Here is a 21833-nt window from a genome sequence, read left to right on the forward strand (position 1 = left end):
TGGGATTTAATGGGATTGGGATTGGGATTTAATGGGATTGGGATTGGGGTTTAATGGGATTGGGAATGGGATTGGGGTCACCCCGTCATCAAGTACAGTGAGTCTGGGATTGGGATTGGGATTGGGATTGGGGTTTATTGGGATTGAGATCACCCGGTCATCAAGTACAGTGAGTCTGGGATCGGGATCAGGAATGGGAATGGGAAGCAATTTTGGGTTCTCCAAGGCAGTTTTGGGTTCTCCAAGGTGGTTTTGGGTTCTCCAAGATGGTTTTCAATTCTCCAAGGTGTTTTTGGGTTCTTCAAGGAAGTTTTGGGTTCTCCAAAGACAATTTTGGGTTCTTCAAGGCAATTTTGTGTTCTCCAAGATGTTTTTGGGTTCTCCAAGGTGTTTTTGGGTTCTCCAAGGAAGTTTTGGGTTCTCCAAGTTGGTTTTTGGTGACCCCCTGACCTCCCCATGGTTCGGTGACCCCGCTGACCCCCCAGTTGTGACCCTGGTGACCTCCCCATGGTTCGGTGACCCCGCTGACCCCCCAATTGTGACCCTGCTGTCCCCAGACGTGCTGTGGGAGGAGGGCAAGGCGGCGCTGGAGCAGCTGCTCAAGTTCATGGTGCACCCGGCCATCTCCAGCATCAACCTGACGGCCGCGCTGGGCTCGCTGGCCACCATCGCCCGCCAGCGGCCAATGTTCATGGCCGAGGTCATCCAGGCCTACGAGACCCTCCATGGTAACGTCCCCGAGGAGTTTGGGGTCTCCTGATGTCCCCTGGTGTCCCCTGGTGTCCCCAAGTGTCCCTTGGTGTCCCCTGGTGTCCCCTTGGTGTCCCCTTGGTGTCCCCCTGGTGTCCTCTTGGTGTCCCCATGTTCATGGCCGAGGTCATCCAGGCCTACGAGACCCTCCATGGTAACGTCCCCCAGGGGTTTGGGGTCCCCTTGGTGTCCCCAAGTGTCCCCCAGGTGTCCCTTGGTGTCCCCATGTTCATGGCCGAGGTCATCCAGGCCTACGAGACCCTCCATGGTAACGTCCCCGAGGGGTTTGGGGTCTCCTGGTGTCCCCTGGTGTCCCCTGGTGTCCCCTGGTGTCCCCTTGGTGTCCCCTGGTGTCCCCTTGGTGTCCCCAAGTGTCCCCTGGTGTCCCCATGTTCATGGCCGAGGTCATCCAGGCCTACGAGACCCTCCATGGTAACGTCCCCCAGGGGTTTGGGGTCTCCTGATGTCCCCTGGTGTCCCCTGGTGTCCCCTTGGTGTCCCTTGGTGTCCCCTGGTGTCCCCTGGTGTCCTCTGGTGTCCCCTTGGTGTCCCCAAGTGTCCCTTGGTGTCCCCTTGGTGTCCCCTTGGTGTCCCCTGGTGTCCCCTGGTGTCCCCTTGGTGTCCTCTTGGTGTCCCTTGGTGTCCCCTTGGTGTCCCCAAGTGTCCCTTGGTGTCCCCTTGGTGTCCCCTTGGTGTCCTCTTGGTGTCCCTTGGTGTCCCCTTGGTGTCCCCAAGTGTCCCTTGGTGTCCCCTTGGTGTCCCCTTGGTGTCCCCTGGTGTCCCTTGGTGTCCCCTGGTGTCCCCTGGTGTCCCCTGGTGTCCCTTGGTGTCCTCTGATGTCCCTTGGTGTCCCCTTGGTGTCCCCAAGTGTCCCCTTGGTGTCCCCTGGTGTCCCCTTGGTGTCCCCTGGTGTACCTTGGTGTCCCCCTGGTGTCCCCTTGGTGTCCCCATGTTCATGGCCGAGGTCATCCAGGCCTACGAGACCCTCCATGGTAACGTCCCCCAGGGGTTTGGGGTCTCTTGGTGTCCCCTGGTGTCCCCTGGTGTCCCTTGGTGTCCCCTGGTGTCCCCTGGTGTCCTTTGGTGTCCCCTGGTGTCCTTTGGTCTTCCTTGGTGTTCCTTGGTGTCCTCAGATGTCCCCAAGTGTCCTCTTGGTGTCCCCAGGTGTCCTTCACTGTCCCCAGATGTCCCCAGATGTCCCTTTGTGTCCCCTGATGTCCCCAGATGTCCCCAGGTGTCCTCAGATGTCCCCTGATGTCCCCAGGTGTCCTCAGATGTCCCCAGATGTCCCCAGATGTCCCCAGGTGTCCTCAGATGTCCCCAGGTGTCCTCAGATGTCCCCAGATGTCCCTTTGTGTCCCCTGATGTCCTCAGATGTCCCCAGGCATCCTCAGATGTCCCCAGCTGTCCCCAGCTGTCCCCTGATGTCCCCAGATGTCCCCAGCTGTCCCCAGCTGTCCCCAGATGTCCCCAGGCATCCCCAAGTGTCCCCAGCTGTCCCCAGATGTCCCCAGCTGTCCCCAGATGTCCCCAACCCCTCCCGGTTGTCCCCGCAGCCAACCTCCCGCCCACCCTGGCCAAGTCCCAGGTGAGCAGCGTGCGGAAGAACCTGAAGCTTCACCTGCTGAGCGTCCTGCGCCACCCGTCCTCGGGGGACTTCCAGCCGCAGATCACCACGCTGCTGGTGGACCTGGGGACACCGCAGGCCGAGATCGCCCGCAGCATGCCCAGCCCCCGCGACGCCCGCAAGAGGCCCCGCGACGAGCCCGACGCCGCCCTCAAGAAGATGAAGATCGGTGAGGAGGTCTGGTGGTGTCGTTGTCACCTTCTTGTGTGGTGGCATCACCGTCATCTTCTGTGTGGTGACACGGTTGTCACTTCTCCTGTGGTGGTATCACCATCATCTTCCATTTGGTGGTATCACCATCACCTTCTGCGTGGTGGTATCACCATCACCTTCTATTTGGTGACACCGTTGTCACTTCTCCTGTGGTGGTATCACCGTCGTCTTCCATTTGGTGGTATCACCATCATCTTCCATTGGGTGGTATCACCATCACCTTCTGTGTGGTGACATCATTGTCACTTCTCCTGTGGTGGCATCACCATCATCTTCCATTGGGTGGTATCACCATCATCTTCTGTGTGGTGGTATCACCATCATCTTCCATTTGGTGGTATCACCGTCACTTTCTATTTGGTGGTATCACCATCATCTCCTGTGTGGTGGTATCACCATCATCTTCTGTGTGGTGGTATCACCTCCATCTCCTGTGTGGTGGTATCATTGTCACCTTCCATTTGGTGGCATCACCGTCACCTTCTGTGTGATGGTATCATCATCATCTTCTGTGTGGTGGTATCACTGTCACCTTCTGTGTGGTGGTATCACCATCATCTGTGTGGTGGTATCACCTCCATCCTCTGTGTGATGGTATCACCATCATCTTCTGTGTGGTGGTATCACCGTCGTCTTCCATTTGGTGGTATCACCATCACCTTCTGTGTGATGGTGTCACCATCATCTTCCATTTGGTGGTATCACCGTCATCTTCCATGTGGTGGCATCAGCATCGCCTTCTGTGTGGTGGCATCACCATCATCTCCTGTGTGGTGGTATCACCATCATCTTCTGTGTGGTGGTATCATTGTCACCTTCCATTTGGTGGTATCACCATCATCTTCTGTGTGATGGTATCACCATCATCTTCCATTTGGTGGTATCACCGTCACTTTCTATTTGGTGGTATCACCGTCATCTTCTGTGTGATGGTATCACCGTCACCTTCCATTTGGTGGTATCACCATCACCTTCTATTTGGTGACACCGTTGTCACTTCTCCTGTGGTGGTATCACCGTCATCTTCCATTTGATGGTATCACCGTCATCTTCCATTTGGTGGTATCACCATCATCTTCTGTGTGGTGGTATCACCATCACCTTCCATTTGGTGGTATCACCGTCACCTTCTGTGTGGTGGTGTCACTGTCACCTTTCATGTGGTGGCATCACCGTCACCTTCTGTGTGGTGGTATCGTCACGTTCCATGTGGTGGTATCACTGTCACCTTCCATTTGGTGGTGTCACCATCACCTTCTATGTGGTGGCATCGTTGTCACGTTCCATGTGGTGGCATCACCATCATCTTCTGTGTGATGGCATCACCATCATCTTCCATTTGGTGGTATCACCATCACCTTCTGTGTGGTGGTATCACCATCACCTTCTGTGTGGTGGTATCACCGTCATCTTCCATTTGGTGGCATCACTGTCACCTTCTGTGTGGTGGCATCATTGTCACCTCCCCTGTGGTGACATCACCATCACCTTCCATGTGGTGACATCATTGTCACCTCCCCCATGGTGCTGGTGGCCATCGGGTGGCCCCGGTGTCCTCATGGAGACGCTGGTGACAGGCGTTGACACTCAGACCCCTCCTGATGTCACCTCAGCGTCCCCAACACCTGATGGTGGCCCTGGGGACACTCAGGGACCTTCCCCGTGTCCCCACAGAGCCACCCCTGGGCGAGGATGACGAGGACAAGGACCTGGAGACGCCGGCGGTGGCCGTGGCCAAAGCGGCCGGAGCTGCCACCGTCCCCTCGGACACCGACATCACGGCCGAGTTCCTGCAGCCGCTGCTGACCCCCGAGAACGTGGCCAACCTGGTCAGAGGAGAGGACATCGGCCTTGGGGACACTTCGGGGGGGCTTTAAGGGGGTGTTGGGGACCTTCTGGGGGTCTCCAAGGTGGTTTTGGGGTCTTCAAGGTGGTTTTGGGTTCTCCAAGGTGGTTTTGGGGTCTTCAGGGTGGTTTTGGGTTCTCCAAGGTGGTTTTGGGTTCTCCAAGGTGGTTTTGGGGTCTCCAAGGTGGTTTTGGGTTCTCCAAGGTGGTTTTGGGTTCTCCAAGGTGGTTTTGGGGTCTTCAAGGTGGTTTTGGGTTCTCCAAGGTGGTTTTGGGGTCTTCAAGGTGGTTTTGGGGTCTTCAGGGTGGTTTTGGGGTCTTTAGGGTGGTTTTGGGTTCTCCAAGGTGGTTTTGGGGTCTTCCAAGGTGGTTTTGGGTTCTCCAAGGTGGTTTTGGGTTCTCCAAGGTGGTTTTGGGTTCTCCAAGGTGGTTTTGGGTTCTCCAAGGTGGTTTTGGGGTCTCCAAGGTGGTTTTGGGTTCTCCAAGGTGGTTTTGGGGTCTCCAAGGTGGTTTTGGGGTCTTCAGGGTGGTTTTGGGTTCTCCAAGGTGGTTTTGGGTTCTCCAAGGTGGTTTTGGGGGTCTTTAGGGTGGTTTTGGGGTCTTCAAGGTGGTTTTGGGTTCTCCAAGGTGGTTTTGGGTTCTCCAAGGTGGTTTTGGGTTCTCCAAGGTGGTTTTGGGGTCTTCAAGGTGGTTTTGGGGTCTCCAAGGTGGTTTTGGGTTCTTCAAGGTGGTTTTGGGTTCTCCAAGGTGGTTTTGGGTTTTCCAAGGTGGTTTTGGGGGTCTTCAAGGTGGTTTTGGGGTCTTTAGGGTGGTTTTGGGGTCTTTAGGGTGGTTTTGGGGGTCTTCAAGGTGGTTTTCGGGTCTTCAAGGTGGTTTTGGGGTGTTCAGGGTGGTTTTGGGTTCTCCAAGGTGGTTTTGGGGTCTTCAAGGTGGTTTTGGGGTCTTCAAGGTGGTTTTGGGTTCTCCAAGGTGGTTTTGGGGGTCTTCAAGGTGGTTTTGGGGTCTTCAGGGTGGTTTTGGGTTCTCCAAGGTGGTTTTGGGTTCTCCAAGGTGGTTTTGGGGTCTTTAGGGTGGTTTTGGGTTCTCCAAGGTGGTTTTGGGGTCTTCAGGGTGGTTTTGGGTTCTCCAGGGTGGTTTTGGGTTCTCCAAGGTGGTTTTGGGTTCTCCAAGGTGGTTTTGGGGTCTTCAAGGTGGTTTTGGGTTCTCCAAGGTGGTTTTGGGGGTCTCCAAGGTGGTTTTGGGGTCTTCAAGGTGGTTTTGGGTTCTCCAAGGTGGTTTTGGGGTCTTCAAGGTGGTTTTGGGTTCTCCAAGGTGGTTTTGGGGTCTTCCAAGGTGGTTTTGGGTTCTCCAAGGTGGTTTTGGGGTCTTTAGGGTGGTTTTGGGGGTCTTCAAGGTGGTTTTGGGGTCTTCAAGGTGGTTTTGGGTTCTCCAAGGTGGTTTTGGGGTCTTCCAAGGTGGTTTTGGGTTCTCCAAGGTGGTTTTGGGTTCTTCAAGGTGGTTTTGGGGGTCTTCAAGGTGGTTTTGGGGTCTTCAAGGTGGTTTTGGGGTCTCCAAGGTGGTTTTGGGGTCTTTAGGGTGGTTTTGGGGGTCTTCAAGGTGGTTTTGGGGTGTTCAGGGTGGTTTTGGGTTCTCCAAGGTGGTTTTGGGGGCCTTCAAGGTGGTTTTGGGGTTTTCAAGATGGTTTTGGGTTCTCCAAGGTGGTTTTGGTGTCTTCAAGGCAGTTCTGGGTTCTCCAAGTCGGTTTTGAGTTCTCCAAGGCAGTGTTGGGTTCTCCAAGGCAGTTTTTGGCTTCTCCAAGTCGGATTTGGGTTCTCCAAGGTGGTTTTGGGTTCTCCAAGTCAGTTTTGATGTCCCTAAGGTGTTTTTGGGGCCACATCTCCTCACAGGTGCTGATCAGCATGGTGTACCTGCCCGAGGCCATGCCCGCCTCCTTCCAGGCCACCTACACGCCCGTGGAGTCGGCCGGCACCGAGGCGCAGATCAAGCACCTGGCCCGACTCATGGCCACCCAGATGACCGCGGCCGGGCTGGGGCCAGGTCAGGGGACACCTCTGGGCCACCAGGAACAGCGGGAATTGGGGCGGATTCCGGAGAAATTGGGATTTGGGTGGGAATTTTGGGCCGGGGTCGGTCGGGTTTTGGGGTTCACCGGGGTTTTGGGGTTCACCGGGGAGGGGCAGGAGTTGGGGTGGGATGAGGATTTGGGAGTCCACCAAGGGTGGACGAAGCTCCTTGGATTTCACCTGACCCTCGTGAGGTTATTGGTGGCCAAACTGTTGTCCTGGTGGCCCCCCCACAATCCCTGGAGCCCCAACCCCACCATCTCCACCATCCCCACCCCATCTTCACCATCCCCACCATCTCCACCATCTCCACCATCTCCATCCCATCCCCACCATCCCCACCATCTCCACCATCCCCTCCCCATTCCTGTCCCACTCCCACCATCTCCACCATCTCCACCATCCCCACCATACCCACCATCTCCACCATCCCCTCCCCATTCCTGTCCCATCTCCACCATCCCCACCATCTCCACCATCCCCACCATCCCCACCATCTCCACCATCCCCACCATCTCCACCATCCCCACCATCCCCACCATCTCCACCATCCCCACCATCCCCACCATCTCCACCATCCCCACCATCTCCACTGTTCCTGTCCCATCCCATCTCCACCATCTCCACCATCTCCACCATCCCCACCATCTCCACCATCCCCACCATCCCCACCATCTCCACTGTTCCTGTCCCATCTCCACCATCCCCACCATCCCCACCATCCCCACCATCTCCACTGTTCCTGTCCCATCCCATCTCCACCATCTCCACCATCCCCACCATCTCCACCATCTCCACCATCCCCACCATCTCCACCATCCCCACCATCCCCACCATCTCCACCATCTCCACCATCCCCACCATCTCCACACCATCTCCACCATCTCCACCATCCCCACCATCCCCACCATCCCCACCATCTCCACCATCCCCACCATCTCCACCATCTCCACCATCCCCACCATCTCCACCATCTCCACCATCCCCACCATCTCCACCATCTCCACCATCTCCACCATCTCCACTGTTCCTGTCCCATCTCCACCATCTCCACCATCCCCACCATCCCCACCATCTCCACCATTCCCACCATCTCCACCATCCCCACCATCTCCACTGTTCCTGTCCCATCTCCACCATCCCCACCATCTCCACACCATCCCCACCATCCCCACCATCCCCACCATCTCCACCATCCCCACCATCCCCACCATCCCCACCATCCCCACCATCCCCACCATCCCCACCATCTCCACTGTTCCTGTCCCATCCCATCCCCACCATCCCCACCATCTCCACCATCTCCACCATCCCCACCATCTCCACCATCTCCACCATCCCCACCATCCCCACCATCCCCACCATCCCCACCATCTCCACCATCTCCACCATCTCCACCATCCCCACCATCTCCACCATCCCCTCCCCATCCCTGTCCCACTCCCACCATCTCCACCATCTCCACCGTCCCCACCCCATTCCTGTCCCATTCCCACTCCATCCCCACCATCCCCACCATCTCCACCATCTCCAGGCGTGGAGCAGACCAAGCTGCTGCGTGAGGAGCCCAAGGAGGAGAAGGTGGCCAAGCCGGACGCGGTGCTGATCAAGCGGCGCCTGTCGGCGCTGGGCCAGGGCCAGGCCATCGCCGTGCTGGGCGCGCACGGCTCGGCCACCGCGCTGCTGGACGAGACCCCCCAGGCCAAGCGCCGGCCCGAGCCCATCCTGCCGGCCACCCAGGCACGGTCAGTGCTCCTGGTGGGGTCTCCATGGGGTTTGAGATGGTCCTGGTGGGGTCTCCATGGGGTTTGAGATGGCCCTGGTGGGGTTTGAGATGGTCCTGGTGGGGATTGGGGTGGTCCTGGTGGGGTCTCCATGGGGTTTGGGGTGGTCCTGGCTGCTGGACGAGACCCCCCAGGCCAAGCGCCGGCCCGAGCCCATCCTGCCGGCCACCCAGGCACGGTCAGTGCTCCTGGTGGGGTCTCCATGGGGTTTGAGATGGTCCTGGTGGGGTTTGAGATGGTCCTGGTGGGGTCTCCATGGGGTTTGAGATGGTCCTGGTGGGGTTTGAGATGGTCCTGGTGAGGTCTCCATGGGGTTTGGGGTGCTCCTGGTGGGGTTTGAGGTGCTCCTGGTGGGGTCTCCATAGGGTTTGAGATGGTCCTGGTGGGGATTGAGATGGTCCTGGTGGGGTTTGAGATGGTCCTGGTGGGGTCTCCATGGGGTTTGAGGTGGTCCTGGTGGGGTCTCCATGGGGTTTGAGATGGTCCTGGTGGGGTCTCCATAGGGTTTGAGATGGTCCTGGTGGGGTTTGAGATGGTCCTGGTGGGGTCTCCATAGGGTTTGAGATGGTCCTGGTGGGGTCTCCATGGGGTTTGAGATGGTCCTGGTGGGGTTTGGGGTGGGATCAATGCTGCCCAATCCCATTCCCTGTGCTCCCATTGATCCCATTGATCCCAATCCCATTGATCCCATTGATCCCAATCCCATTGATCCCATTGATCCCAATGATCCCAATGTTGATCCCATTGATCCCATCAATCCCATCGATCCCAGTGTTGATCCCATTGATCCCATTGATCCCGATGTTGATCCCATTGATCCCATTGATCCCGATGTTGATCCCATTGATCCCATTGATCCCGATATTGATCCCATTGATCCCGATGTTGATCCCGTTGATCCCGATGTTGATCCCATTGATCCCATTGATCCCGATGTTGATCCCATTGATCCCGATGTTGATCCCATTGATCCCATTGATCCCGATGTTGATCCCATTGATCCCATTGATCCCGATGTTGATCCCATTGATCCCATTGATCCCGATGTTGATCCCATTGATCCCATTGATCCCATTGATCCCATTGATCCCATTGATCCCGATGTTGATCCCATTGATCCCGATGTTGATCCCATTGATCCCATTGATCCCATTGATCCCGATGTTGATCCCATTGATCCCATTGATCCCGATGTTGATCCCGTTGATCCCATTGATCCCATTGATCCCATTGATCCCGATGTTGATCCCACTGATCCCGATGTTGATCCCGTTGATCCCGTTGATCCCAATCCCGATCCCATTGATCCCGATCCGGTTGATCCTGATGTTGATCCCGTTGATCCCGATGTTGATCCCGTTGATCCCAATCCCATTGATCCCGCTGATCCCGATCCGGTTGATCCGTTGCCAGGCTGGCGGGGGCGGGCGGTCGGAAGAAGGTTTTCCGGCTGAGCGATGTCCTGAAGCCGCTGAGCGAGGTGCAGGTGGAGAAGCTGAAGCTCGGAGCCGTCCGGCGCATCCTGCGCTCCGAGAGAGCCGTGGCCGCCAGCGGGGCCGCGCAGGTACGCGGGACACACCTGGGGACACCTGGGGACACCTGGGGACACCTGGGGACACCTGGGATACACCTGGGGACACCTGGGATACACCTGGGGACACCTGGGGACACCTGGGATACACCTGGGGACACCTGGGGACACCTGGGGACACCTGGGGACACCTGGGGACACCTGGGATACACCTGGATAGACCTGAGATACACCTGGGGACACCTGGGTACACCTGGGGACACCTGGGATACACCTGGGGACACCTGGGGACACACCTGGGGACACCTGGGGACACCTGGGGACACCTGGGATACACCTGGGATACACCTGGGGACACCTGGGGACACCTGGGTACACCTGGGGACACCTGGGGACACCTGGGGACACCTGGGGACACCTGGACACTGATACACACACATCTGGATACACCTGGGTACATTTGAGATACACCTGGGGACACCTGAGATACACCTGGACACACCTGGACACTGATACACACACCTGGATACACCTGGGGACACCTGGATAGACCTGGGGACACCTGGGATACACCTGGATAGACCTGAGATACACCTGGACACAGCTGGGAACACCTGGGGTATACCTGGGGACACCTGGGGACACCTGGATACACCTGGGATACACCTGGATAGACCTGAGATACACCTGGACACAGCTGGGGACACCTGGGACACACCTGGACACACCTGGATACACCTGGACACCCCCAGAATCTCTCTGGAAATACCCCCAGGGAATCCTTGAGTGACCATTGAGTGACCACTCAATGACCACTGAGTGACCACTCATTTACCACTCAATGACCATTCAATGACCATTCATTGACCACTCAATGACCACTCAATGACCACTTAATGACCACTCAATGCCCACTCAATGACCAATGCCCACTCAATGCCCACTCAATGACCACTCAATGACCCCTGAGTGACCCCTGAGTGACCCCTGAGTGACCCCCATGTGTCCCCCAGGCCCGTGTGAAGATCCTGGTGGCTCTGGTGACAGTTCCAATAACCCTTGAGTGTCCACTCAATGACCACTCATTGACCACTCAATGACCAATGACCCCTGAGTGACCACTCAATGACCACTCATTGACCACTCAGTGACCAATGACCACTCAATGACCAATGACCACTCAATGCCCACTCAATGACCAGTGACCACTCAATGACCACTCAATGACCCCTGAGTGACCCCTGAGTGACCCCCACGTGTCCCCCAGGCCCGTGTGAAGATCCTGGCCGCCCTGGTGACGCAGTTCCAATAACCCTTGAGTGTCCAGTCAATGCCCACTCAATGACCAGTGACCACTCAATGACCACTCAATGACCAATGACCCCTGAGTGACCACTCAATGACCCCTGAGTGACCCCTGAGTGACCCCTGAGTGACCCCCACGTGTCCCCCAGGCCCGTGTGAAGATCCTGGCCGCCCTGGTGACAGTTCCAATAACCCATGATTGAGTAACCCTTGAGTAACTCTTGAGTGTCCACTCAATGACCACTCAATGACCCCTGAGTGACCCCTGAGTGACCCCCACGTGTCCCCCAGGCCCGAGTGAAGATCCTGGCCGCCCTGGTGACGCAGCTGGAGGTGCCCCTCAAGGGCGAGGTGCTGTCCTTCATCCTGGACGACGTCCGTGGCCGGCTGGACCTGGCCTTCGCGTGGCTCTTCCAGGAGTACAACGCCCACCTGGCCGGAGGTGGTGGCCTGGAGCGCTACGACGAGTGCCTGATCGGGCTCCTGGCCGGCCTGCAGGAGAAACCCGACCAGAAGGACGGGTGCGGGACAGCGGGGACACCGGGGGACATCGGGGGACATCGGGGACACCATGGATGGGATGGGGAACCAGGGATGGGTTGGGGACACCATGGTTGGGTTGGTGACACCAGGGATGGGATGGGTTGGTGACATCAGGGATGGGCTGGGGACATCAAGGATAAGATGAGACCAGCAGGGTTGGGATGGTGACATCAGGGGTGGGATGGGGACACCAGGGTTGGGTTGGTGACACCAGGGATGGGATGGGTTGGTGACATCAGGGATGGGCTGGGGACATCAAGGATAAGATGAGACCAGCAGGGTTGGGATGGTGACATCAGGGGTGGGATGGGGACATCAGGGTTGGGATGGGGACATCAGGGGTGGGATGGGGACATCAGGGTTGGGTTGGGGACACCAGGGATGGGATGGGATGGGTTGGGTTGGGGACATCACAGATGGGATGGGGACACCATGGTTGGGTTGGGGACATCACAGATGGGATGGGGACATCAGGGATGGGGACACCATGGTTGGGTGGGGACATCAGGGGTGGGATGGGGACATCAGGGGTGGGTTGGTGACACCAGAGATGGGATGGGTTGGGATGGGGACACCAGGAAAGTGATGGGGACATCAGGGGTGGGATGGTGACACCAGGGGTGGGTTGGGGACATCAGGGATGGGTTGGTGACATCAGGGGTGGGTTGGGGACATCAGGGGTGGGTTGGTGATATCAGGGGTGGGTTGGGGACATCAGGGGTGGGTTGGTGACACCAGAGATGGGATGGGGACACCAGGAAAGTGATGGGGACATCAGGGGTGGGTTGGGGACATCAGGGATGGGTTGGTGACATCAGGGGTGGGATGGGATGGGTTGGGGACACCAGGGATGGATTGGGGACACCAGGGATGGGTTGGGGACACCAGGGATGGATTGGGGACATCAGGGTTGGGTTGGGGACATCAGGGGTGGGTTGGGGACATCAGGGGTGGGTTGGGGACACCAGGGTTGGGTTGGGGACATCAGGGGTGGGTTGGGGACATCAGGGGTGGGTTGGTGACATCAGGGATGGGTTGGGGACATCAAGGATAAGATGAGACCACCAGGGTTGGGATGGTGACATCAGGGGTGGGATGGGGACATCAGGGATGGGTTGGGGACACCAGGGATGGGTTGGTGACATCAGGGATGGGTTGGGGACATCAGGGATAAGTTGAGACCACCAGGGCTGGGATGGTGACATCAGGGGTGGGATGGGGACACCAGGGTTGGGTGGGGACACCAGGGATGGGATGGGGACATCAAGGGTAAGATGAGACCACCAGGGTTGGGATGGTGACATCAGGGGTGGGATGGGGACATCAGGGGTGGGATGGAGACATCAGGGATGGGTTGGGGACACCAGGGATGGGATGGGTTGGGGACATCAGGGATGGGTTGGGGACATCAAGGATAAGATGAGACCACCAGGGTTGGGATGGTGACATCAGGGATGGGTTGGGGACATCAGGGATGGGATGGGGACATCAGGGATGGGATGGGGACATCAGAGATCAGGACATCATGGTTGGGTGGGGACATCAGGGATGGGTTGGGGACACCAGGGATGGGTTGGGGACACCATGGAACAGAATGGGGACACCCCAGGGATGGGATGGGTTGGGGACACCATGGTTGGGTTGGGGACATCAGGGGTGGGATGGGGACACCAGGGTTGGGTTGGGGACACCAAGGATAGGATGAGACCGTCAGGTCTAGGACAGGGCCACCAGGTCTGGGATGGTGCCACCAGGTCTGGGATGGTGCCACCAGGTCTGGGACAGGGCCACCAGGACAGGGCCACCAGGACGGTGTCCCCAGGGGTGGCTCGGAGCCGTTAGGGCCGAGCTGGTGCCACCAGCGCCATCCCGGCAGCTCTGGGGACAGGAGGGGGACACCGAGGCCACCCCTGGTGTCCCCACCCCGGTGACACCGGTGGTCCCGGCAGGATCTTCACCAAGGTGGTGCTGGAGGCGCCGCTGATCACCGAGAGCGCCCTCGAGGTCATCCGCAAGTACTGCGAGGACGAGGTGGGGACACACGGAGGGGACACGGGTGGGGAGGGGACACCTGGAGGGGACACCTGGAGGTGACATGGGGAGGTGACACAAAGAACAGGGAGGTGACACCTGGAGGTGACATCTGAAGGTGACATGGGGAGGTGACACCTGGAGGTGACATGGGGAGGTGACATGGGGAGGTGACACAAAGAACAGGGAGGTGACACCTGGAGGTGACATGGGGAGGTGACATAAAGAACAGGGAGGTGACACCTGGAGGGGACACCTGGACGGGACACCTGGAGGTGACATGGGGAGGTGACACAAAGAACAGGGAGATGACACCTGGAGGTGACACCTGGAGGTGACACAAAGAACAGGGAGGTGACATCTGGAGGTGACACCTGGAGGTGACATGGGGAGGTGACACAAAGAGACACATGGAGGTGGCATAGGGAGGTGACGTGGGGAGGTGACACCTAGAGATGACACGAGGAGATTCATGGAGGTGACACGGGGAGGTGACACCCGAAGGTGACACCCAAGGGTGACACCTGGAGATGGCATGTGGAGGTGACACGAGGAGGTGACACAAGGAGGTGACCCCTGAAGGTGACACAGGAAGGTGACATGGGGAGGTGACATGAGGAGGTGACACAGGGAGGTGACACAAGGAGGTGACTCCTCCAGGTGACCTCCCCAGGTGACCCCTGGAGGTGACACAGGGAGGTGACACAAGGAGGTGACTCCTGAAGGTGACACAGGGAGGTGACACAAGGAGGTGACACGCGGAGGTGACATGGGGAGGTGACCTCTCCAGGTGTCCCCTGGAGGTGACACAGGGAGGTGACACAGGGAGGTGACATGAGAAGGTGACTCCTCCAGGTGACCTCTCCAGGTGTCCCTGTCCCCTCCCCTCCAGAGCCGCACCTACCTGGGCATGTCCACCTTGCGGGACCTGATCTTCAAGCGGCCGTCGCGGCAGTTCCAGTACCTGCATGTGCTGCTGGACCTCAGCTCCCACGAGAAGGACAAGGTGCCACCACCTGGGGGTCCTGGGGGGTCCTGGGGGTCCTGGGGGGGTTCTGAGAAGGTTTTGGGGGGTCCTGAGGGGATCTGGGGGGGTTCGGCAGTTCCAGTACCTGCACGTGCTGCTGGACCTCAGCTCCCACGAGAAGGACAAGGTGCCACCAGCCGGGGGTCCTGGGGGGATCTGTGGGGATCTGGGGGGGTCCTGAGGGGATTTTGGGGGGTTCTGAGGGGATCTGGGGGGGTCCTGAGGGGATCTGGGGGGGTTCGGCAGTTCCAGTACCTGCACGTGCTGCTGGACCTCAGCTCCCACGAGAAGGACAAGGTGCCACCACCTGGGAGTCCTGGGGGGATCTGGGGGGTCCTGGGGGGATCTGGGGGGGTCTGGGGGGGTCCTGAGGGGTTCTGAGGAGGTTTGGGGGGGTTCTGAGGGGATTTTGGGGGGTTCTGAGGAGGTTTTGGGGGGTTCTGAGCAGGTTTTGGTGGGTCCTGAGGAGGTTTTGGGAGGTTCTGAGAAGGTTTTGTGGGGTTCTGAGGAGGTTTTGGGGGGTCCTGAGGAGGTTTTGGGGGGTTCTGAGGAGGTTTTTGGGGTTCTGAGAAGGTTTTGGGAGGTTCTGAGGGGTTCTGGGGGGGTTCTGAGAAGGTTTTGGGAGGTTCTGAGAAGGTTTTGGGGGGTTCTGAGAAGGTTTTGTGGGGATCTGAGGAGGTTTTCGAGGGTCCTGAGGAGGTTTTCGAGGGTCACAAGGGATTTTGGGGGGGTTCTGACAAGGTTTGGGCAGATTTTGGGACATCCCGAGGGTGACACAGATGATGCAGGTGGCCCAGGTGTCCCCAAGGTGACCCCCAGGTGTCCCCCAGGTGTCCCCAGACCCCCCAGGTGTCCCCCAGGTAACTCAGGTGTCCCCAAGGTGTCCCCAAACCCCCCAGGTGACCCCCAGGTGTCCCTCAGGTAACTCAGGTGACCTCCAGGTGACCCTCAGGTGACCCCCAGGTGTCCCCAGGTGTCCCCAAGGTGTCCCCAAACCCCCCAGGTGACCCCCAGGTAACTCAGGTGTCCCCAAGGTGTCCCCAAACCCCCCAGGTGACCCCCAGGTGTCCCTCAGGTAACTCAGGTGACCCCCAGGTGACCCTCAGGTGACCCCCAGGTGACCCCAAGGTGTCCCCAAACCCCCCAGGTGACCCCCAGGTGTCCCTCAGGTAACTCAGGTGACCTCCAGGTGACCCTCAGGTGACCCCCAGGTGTCCCCAAAGTGTCCCCAAACCCCCCAGGTGACCTCCAGGTGTCCCTCAGGTAACTCAGGTGATCTCCAGGTGACCCCCAGGTATCCCCAGGTGTCCCCAAAGTGTCCCCAAACCCCCCAGGTGACCCCCAGGTGTCCCTCAGGTAACTCAGGTGATCTCCAGGTGACCCTCAGGTGACCCCCAGGTGTCCCCAGGTGACCCCCAGGTGTCCCCCAGGTGCGGCAGCAGGCCCTCCTCTTCATCAAGCGCATGTACGAGAAGGAGCAGCTCCGTGAGTACGTGGAGAAATTCGCCCTCAATTACCTGCAGCTCCTGGTGCACCCAAACCCGCCCTCGGTGCTCTTCGGGGCCGACAAGGACACAGGTGAGGGGCAAAAAGTGTCACAGGTGGGAAATGGGGAATGGGAATCACAAATATTCCGTGGGAATGGGAAATCCTCCGTGGGAATCACAAATATTCCGTGGGAAATGGAAAATCCTCCGTGGGAATCACAAATATTCAGTGGGAAATGGGAAATCCTCCATGGGAATCACAAATATTCCGTGGGAAATGGGAAATGGTCACTGGGAATGGGAAATGGGAAATGGGAAATGGGAAATGGTCACTGGGAATGGGAAATGGGAAATGGGAAATGGTCACTGGGAAATGGGAAATGTTCCCTGGGAAATGGAAATGGTCACTGGGAATGGGAAATGGTCACTGGAAATGGGAAATGGGAAATGTTCACTGGGAATGGGAAATGGTCACTGGGAATGGGAAATGGTCACTGGGAATGGGAAATGGGAATGGAAAATGGTCACTGGGAATGGGAAATGGTCACTGGGAATGGGAAATATTCCATGGGAATCACAAATATTCCATGGGAAATGGAAAATGTTCCGTGGGAATCACAAATATTCAGTGGGAAATGGAAAATATTCCCTGGGAATGGGAAATGGAGAATGGAAATGGAAAATCCTCCATGGGAATCACAAATATTCCATGGCAAATGGAAAATGTTCCGTGGGAATCACAAATATTCCGTGGGAAATGGGAAATGGTCACTGGGAATGGGAAATGTTCCCTGGGAATAGAAAATATTCCATGGGAATCACAAAAGTTTTGTGGAAAATACCAAATATTTTGTAGGAAATCTCAGGTATTTTGTGGGAAATACCATTAATGTGAAATGGGTCATTTGCACCCCAGTTTTTCTCATTTTCACCCCATTTTTGGTCATTCTGACCCCGTTTTTTCTCGTTTTCACCCCGTTTTTTCTCATTTTCACCCCATTTTTTCTCGTTTTCACCCCATTTTGGTGTCCCCAGAGGTGGCAGCTCCCTGGACCGAGGAGCCCATCAAGCAGTGCCTGTACCTGGCCATGTTTGGTCATTGTCACCCCATTTTTGCTCATTCTGACCCCATTTTTGCTCATTCTGACCCCGTTTTTCTCATTTTCACCCCGTTTTTTCTCGTTTTCACCCCATTTTGGTGTCCCCAGAGGTGGCAGCTCCCTGGACCGAGGAGACCATCAAGCAGTGCCTGTACCTGGCCACGTTTGGTCATTGTCACCTCACATTTTTGGTCATTAACCCATTTTTGGTCATTCTGACCCCGTTTTTTCTCGTTTTCACCCCATTTTGGTGTCCCCAGAGGTGGCAGCTCCCTGGACCGAGGAGACCATCAAGCAGTGCCTGTACCTGTACCTGGCCCTGCTGCCCCACAACCACAAACTGATCCACGAGCTCGCCTCCGTCTACACCGAGGCCATCGCCGACATCAAGCGCACGGTGCTGCGCGTCATCGAGCAGCCGGTCAGGGACACTGGGGACATCATCTGGGGACATTGGGGACTTTGGGGACATTGGGGAGCTTGGGGACATTGGGGACACTGGGGACATTGGGGACATTGGGGACATTGAGGACATTGAGGACATTGGGGACATTGGGGACACTGGGGACATTGGGGACATTTGGGGGCCATCGCCGACATCAAGTGCACGGTGCTGTGCGTCATCGAGCAGCCGGTCAGGGACACTGGGGACATTGGGGACATTGGGGACATTGGGGACACTGGGGACTTTGGGGACATCTGGGACATCTGGGACATTGGGGACATTGGGGAGCTTGGGGACATTGGGGACATCAAGCGCACGGTGCTGCGCGTCATCGAGCAGCCGGTCAGGGACACTGGGGACATCATCTGGGGACATCCTGGGGACATTGGGGACATCTGGGACATTGGGGACACTGGGGACATTGGGGACATTGGGGAGCTTGGGGACACTGGGGACATTGGGGACATTTGGGGGCCATCGCCGACATCAAGTGCACGGTGCTGCGCGTCATCGAGCAGCCGGTCAGGGACACTGGGGACATCATCTGGGGACATCCTGGGGACATTGGGGACATTGGGGACATTGGAGAGCTTGGGGACATTGGGGACACTGGGGACTTTGGGGACCTTGGGGACATCTGGGGACATTGGGGAGCTTGGGGACATTGGGGACATTGGGGAGCTTGGGGACACTGGGGACATTGGGGACATTGGGGACATTTGGGGGCCATCGCCGACATCAAGCGCACGGTGCTGCGCGTCATCGAGCAGCCGGTCAGGGACACTGGGGACATCATCTGGGGACATCCTGGGGACATTGGGGACATCTGGAGACATTGGGGACACTGGGGACATTGGGGACATTGGGGACATCTGGGGACATTGGGGACATTGAGGACATTGGGGACATCTGGGACATTGGGGACATTGAGGACATTGAGGACATTGGGGACATCTGGGACATTGGGGACATTGGGGACATTGGGGAGCTTGGGGACATTGGGGACCTTGGGGACATTGGGGACATCCTGGGGACATTGGGGACATCAAGCGCACGGTGCTGCGCGTCATCGAGCAGCCGGTCAGGGACATTGGGGACATTGGGGACATCTTGGGGACATTGGGGACATTGGGGACATCAGGGACACTGGGGACATTGGGGACATTGGGGACACTGGGGACATTGGGGACATCTGGGACATTGGGGACATTGGGGACATTGGGGACATTGGGGACATTGGGGACATTGAGGACATTGAGGACATTGGGGACATTGGGGACATTGAGGACATTGAGGACATTGGGGACACTGGGGACATTGGGGACATTGGGGACATTGGGGACATCTGGGGACATCTTGGGGACATCTGGGACATTGGGGACATCTGGGACATTGGGGACATTGGGGACATTGGGGACATCTGGGACATTGGGGACATTGAGGACATTGAGGACATTGGGGACATCTGGGACATTGGGGACATTGGGGACATTGGGGACATTGGGGAGCTTGGGGACATTGGGGACCTTGGGGACATTGGGGACATCCTGGGGACATTGGGGACATCAAGCGCACGGTGCTGCGCGTCATCGAGCAGCTGGTCAGGGACACTGGGGACATCTGGGGACATCTTGGGGACATCAGGGATATTGGGGACATTGGGGACATTGGGGACATTGGGGACCTTGGGGACATTGGGGACATTGAGGACATTGAGGACATTGGGGACATTGGGGACTTTGAGGACATTGGGGACATTGGGGACATTGGGGACATTGGGGACATTGAGGACATTGGGTCCCCCCCACCCTGAGGTCAAAGTGACGCCTCGTTTAGCTCTAAAAACCCCAAAATTTCAATTAAAAAACACCAAAAAATATAAAAAAAATTTTAAAATCCCAAAATTTCAATAAAAACCCCAAAAACCTCAGAATTTCCCCCATTTTTCCCCCTCTCCCAGATCCGTGGGATGGGAATGAACTCCCCGGAATAAAAACCCCAAAAATTTCAATAAAAAACCCCAAAATTTCAATAAAAAAACCAGAAAAAAATCTCAAAAATTTAAAAAAACCCCAAATTTCAATAAAACCCCAAAATTTCAGGATTTCTCCCCATTTTTCCCTCTCCCAGATCCGTGGGATGGGAATGAACTCCCCGGAATAAAAAACCCCAAAAATTTCAATAAAAAACCCCAAAATTTCAATTAAAAAAAACAGAAAAAAATCTCAAAAATTTAAAAAAACCCCCAAATTTCAATAAAACCCCAAAATTTCAGGATTTCTCCCCATTTTCCCCCTCTCCCAGATCCGTGGGATGGGAATGAACTCCCCGGAATAAAAAACCCCCCAAAAATCTCAGAAATTAAGAAAAAACCCCAAAATTTCAATTAAAAAAACCCCCAAAAATATCAAAAATAGAAAAATTCCCAAATTTCAATAAAAACCCCAAAATTTCAATAAAAACTCCAAATTTCAATTAAAAAAACCTCAGAAAAAAATCTCATAAATAGAAAAAAAAACCCCAAAAAATCTCAGAAATTAAAAAAAAACCCCAAAATTTCAATTAAAAAAACCAGAAAAAAATCTCAAAAATTTAAAAAAACCCCAAATTTCAATAAAAACCCCAAAAACCTCAGATTTTCCCCCATTTTCCCCCTCTCCCAGATCCGTGGGATGGGAATGAACTCCCCGGAATAAAAACCCAAAAAATTTCAATAAAAAACCCTAAAATTTCAATAAAAAAAACAGAAAAAAATCTCAAAAATTTAAAAAAACCCCAAATTTCAATAAAAACCCCAAAAACCTCAGAATTTCCCCCATTTTCCCCCTCTCCCAGATCCGTGGGATGGGAATGAACTCCCCGGAGCTGCTGCTGCTGGTGGAGAACTGCCCCAAGGGCGCCGAGACCTTGGTGACGCGCTGCCTGCACAGCCTGACGGACAAAGGTGACACCGGGTGACGCCCTGGGTGACGTCCAGGTGACACCCAGGTGACATCCAGGTGACGTCCCCGTCCCCTCCCGGCAGTGCCACCCTCGCCGGAGCTGGTCAAGCGCGTCAGGGACCTTTACCACAAGCGGCTGCCGGACGTCCGGTTCCTCATCCCCGTCCTCAACGGCCTGGAGAAGGTCAGGGGTGGCTTTTGTCACCTTTGGGGACGCCTCGGGGGCACCTTGGTGGCACCTGGGCTCACCTGATGTCACTCAGTGTCACGCTGATGTCACTCAGTGGCACCTTGGTGGCACCTGGGGTGGTTGGGTGTTGCTCGGTGTCACCCTGGTGGCACCCTGGTGGCACCTGATGTCACTCAATGTCACCCTGATGTCACTCAGTGGCACTTTGGTGGCACCTTGGTGGCACCTGGGGTGGTTGAGTGTCACCCTTGTGTCATCCTGGTGTCACTCAGTGGCACTTTGGTGGCACCTTGGTGGCATCTGGGGTGGTTGGGTGTCACTCTGATGTCACCTGGTGTCACTCAGTGGCACTCAGTGGCACTTTGGTGGCACCTCGGTGGCACCTGGGGTGGTTGGGTGTTGCTCGGTGTCACCCTGATGTCACTCAGTGGCACTTTGGTGGCACCTCGGTGGCACCTGGGGTGGTTGAGTGTCACCCTCATGTCATCCTGGTGTCACTTGGTGTCACTCAGTGGCACCTTGGTGGCACCTTGGTGGCATCTGGGGTGGTTGGGTGTTGCTCAGTGTCACCCTGGTGTCACTTGGTGTCACTCTGGTGTCACTCGGTGTCACTCAGTGGCACCTTGGTGGCACCTGGGGTGGTTGGGTGTTGCTCGGTGGCACCCTGGTGGCACCCTGGTGGCACCTGGGGTCACCTGATGTCACCCTGATGTCACTCAGTGGCACTTTGGTGGCACCTTGGTGGCACCTGGGGTGGTTGAGTGTCACCCTCATGTCATCCTGGTGTCACTTGGTGTCACCTGATGTCACTCAGTGTCACCCTGATGTCACTCAGTGGCACCTTGGTGGCACCTGGGGTGGTTGGGTGTTGCTTGGTGTCACCCTGATGTCACTCAGTGGCACTCAGTGGCACTTTGGTGGCACCTTGGTGGCATCTGGGGTGGTTGGGT

The 21833-nt window shown here is 56.5% G+C and overlaps 1 protein-coding gene and 1 long non-coding RNA gene across 2 annotated transcripts in view; both read left to right on the forward strand.

The window, feature by feature from the left end:
- Nucleotides 1–21833, forward strand: part of SYMPK (symplekin scaffold protein) — a 39900-nt gene that overhangs the window by 9517 nt on the left and 8550 nt on the right. The window contains exons 8-20 of the mRNA XM_058859974.1: nucleotides 558–728; nucleotides 2307–2546; nucleotides 4265–4419; nucleotides 6322–6472; nucleotides 8033–8243; nucleotides 9696–9846; nucleotides 11410–11639; nucleotides 13611–13692; nucleotides 14585–14698; nucleotides 16150–16297; nucleotides 17567–17727; nucleotides 20587–20695; nucleotides 20777–20877. Coding sequence (XP_058715957.1) covers nucleotides 558–728; nucleotides 2307–2546; nucleotides 4265–4419; nucleotides 6322–6472; nucleotides 8033–8243; nucleotides 9696–9846; nucleotides 11410–11639; nucleotides 13611–13692; nucleotides 14585–14698; nucleotides 16150–16297; nucleotides 17567–17727; nucleotides 20587–20695; nucleotides 20777–20877 — 2024 coding nt within the window. The remainder of the gene's footprint in view (nucleotides 1–557; nucleotides 729–2306; nucleotides 2547–4264; nucleotides 4420–6321; nucleotides 6473–8032; nucleotides 8244–9695; nucleotides 9847–11409; nucleotides 11640–13610; nucleotides 13693–14584; nucleotides 14699–16149; nucleotides 16298–17566; nucleotides 17728–20586; nucleotides 20696–20776; nucleotides 20878–21833) is intronic.
- LOC131590122 (uncharacterized) lies at nucleotides 15279–16155 on the forward strand. Its single transcript, XR_009279981.1, has 4 exons — nucleotides 15279–15397; nucleotides 15461–15507; nucleotides 15909–15919; nucleotides 16128–16155. It is a non-coding gene; the product is annotated as an uncharacterized LOC131590122 (long non-coding RNA).

The sequence above is a fragment of the Poecile atricapillus genome, chromosome 31 (genome assembly GCF_030490865.1).
Source record: "Poecile atricapillus isolate bPoeAtr1 chromosome 31, bPoeAtr1.hap1, whole genome shotgun sequence".
Lineage (NCBI taxonomy): Eukaryota > Metazoa > Chordata > Aves > Passeriformes > Paridae > Poecile > Poecile atricapillus.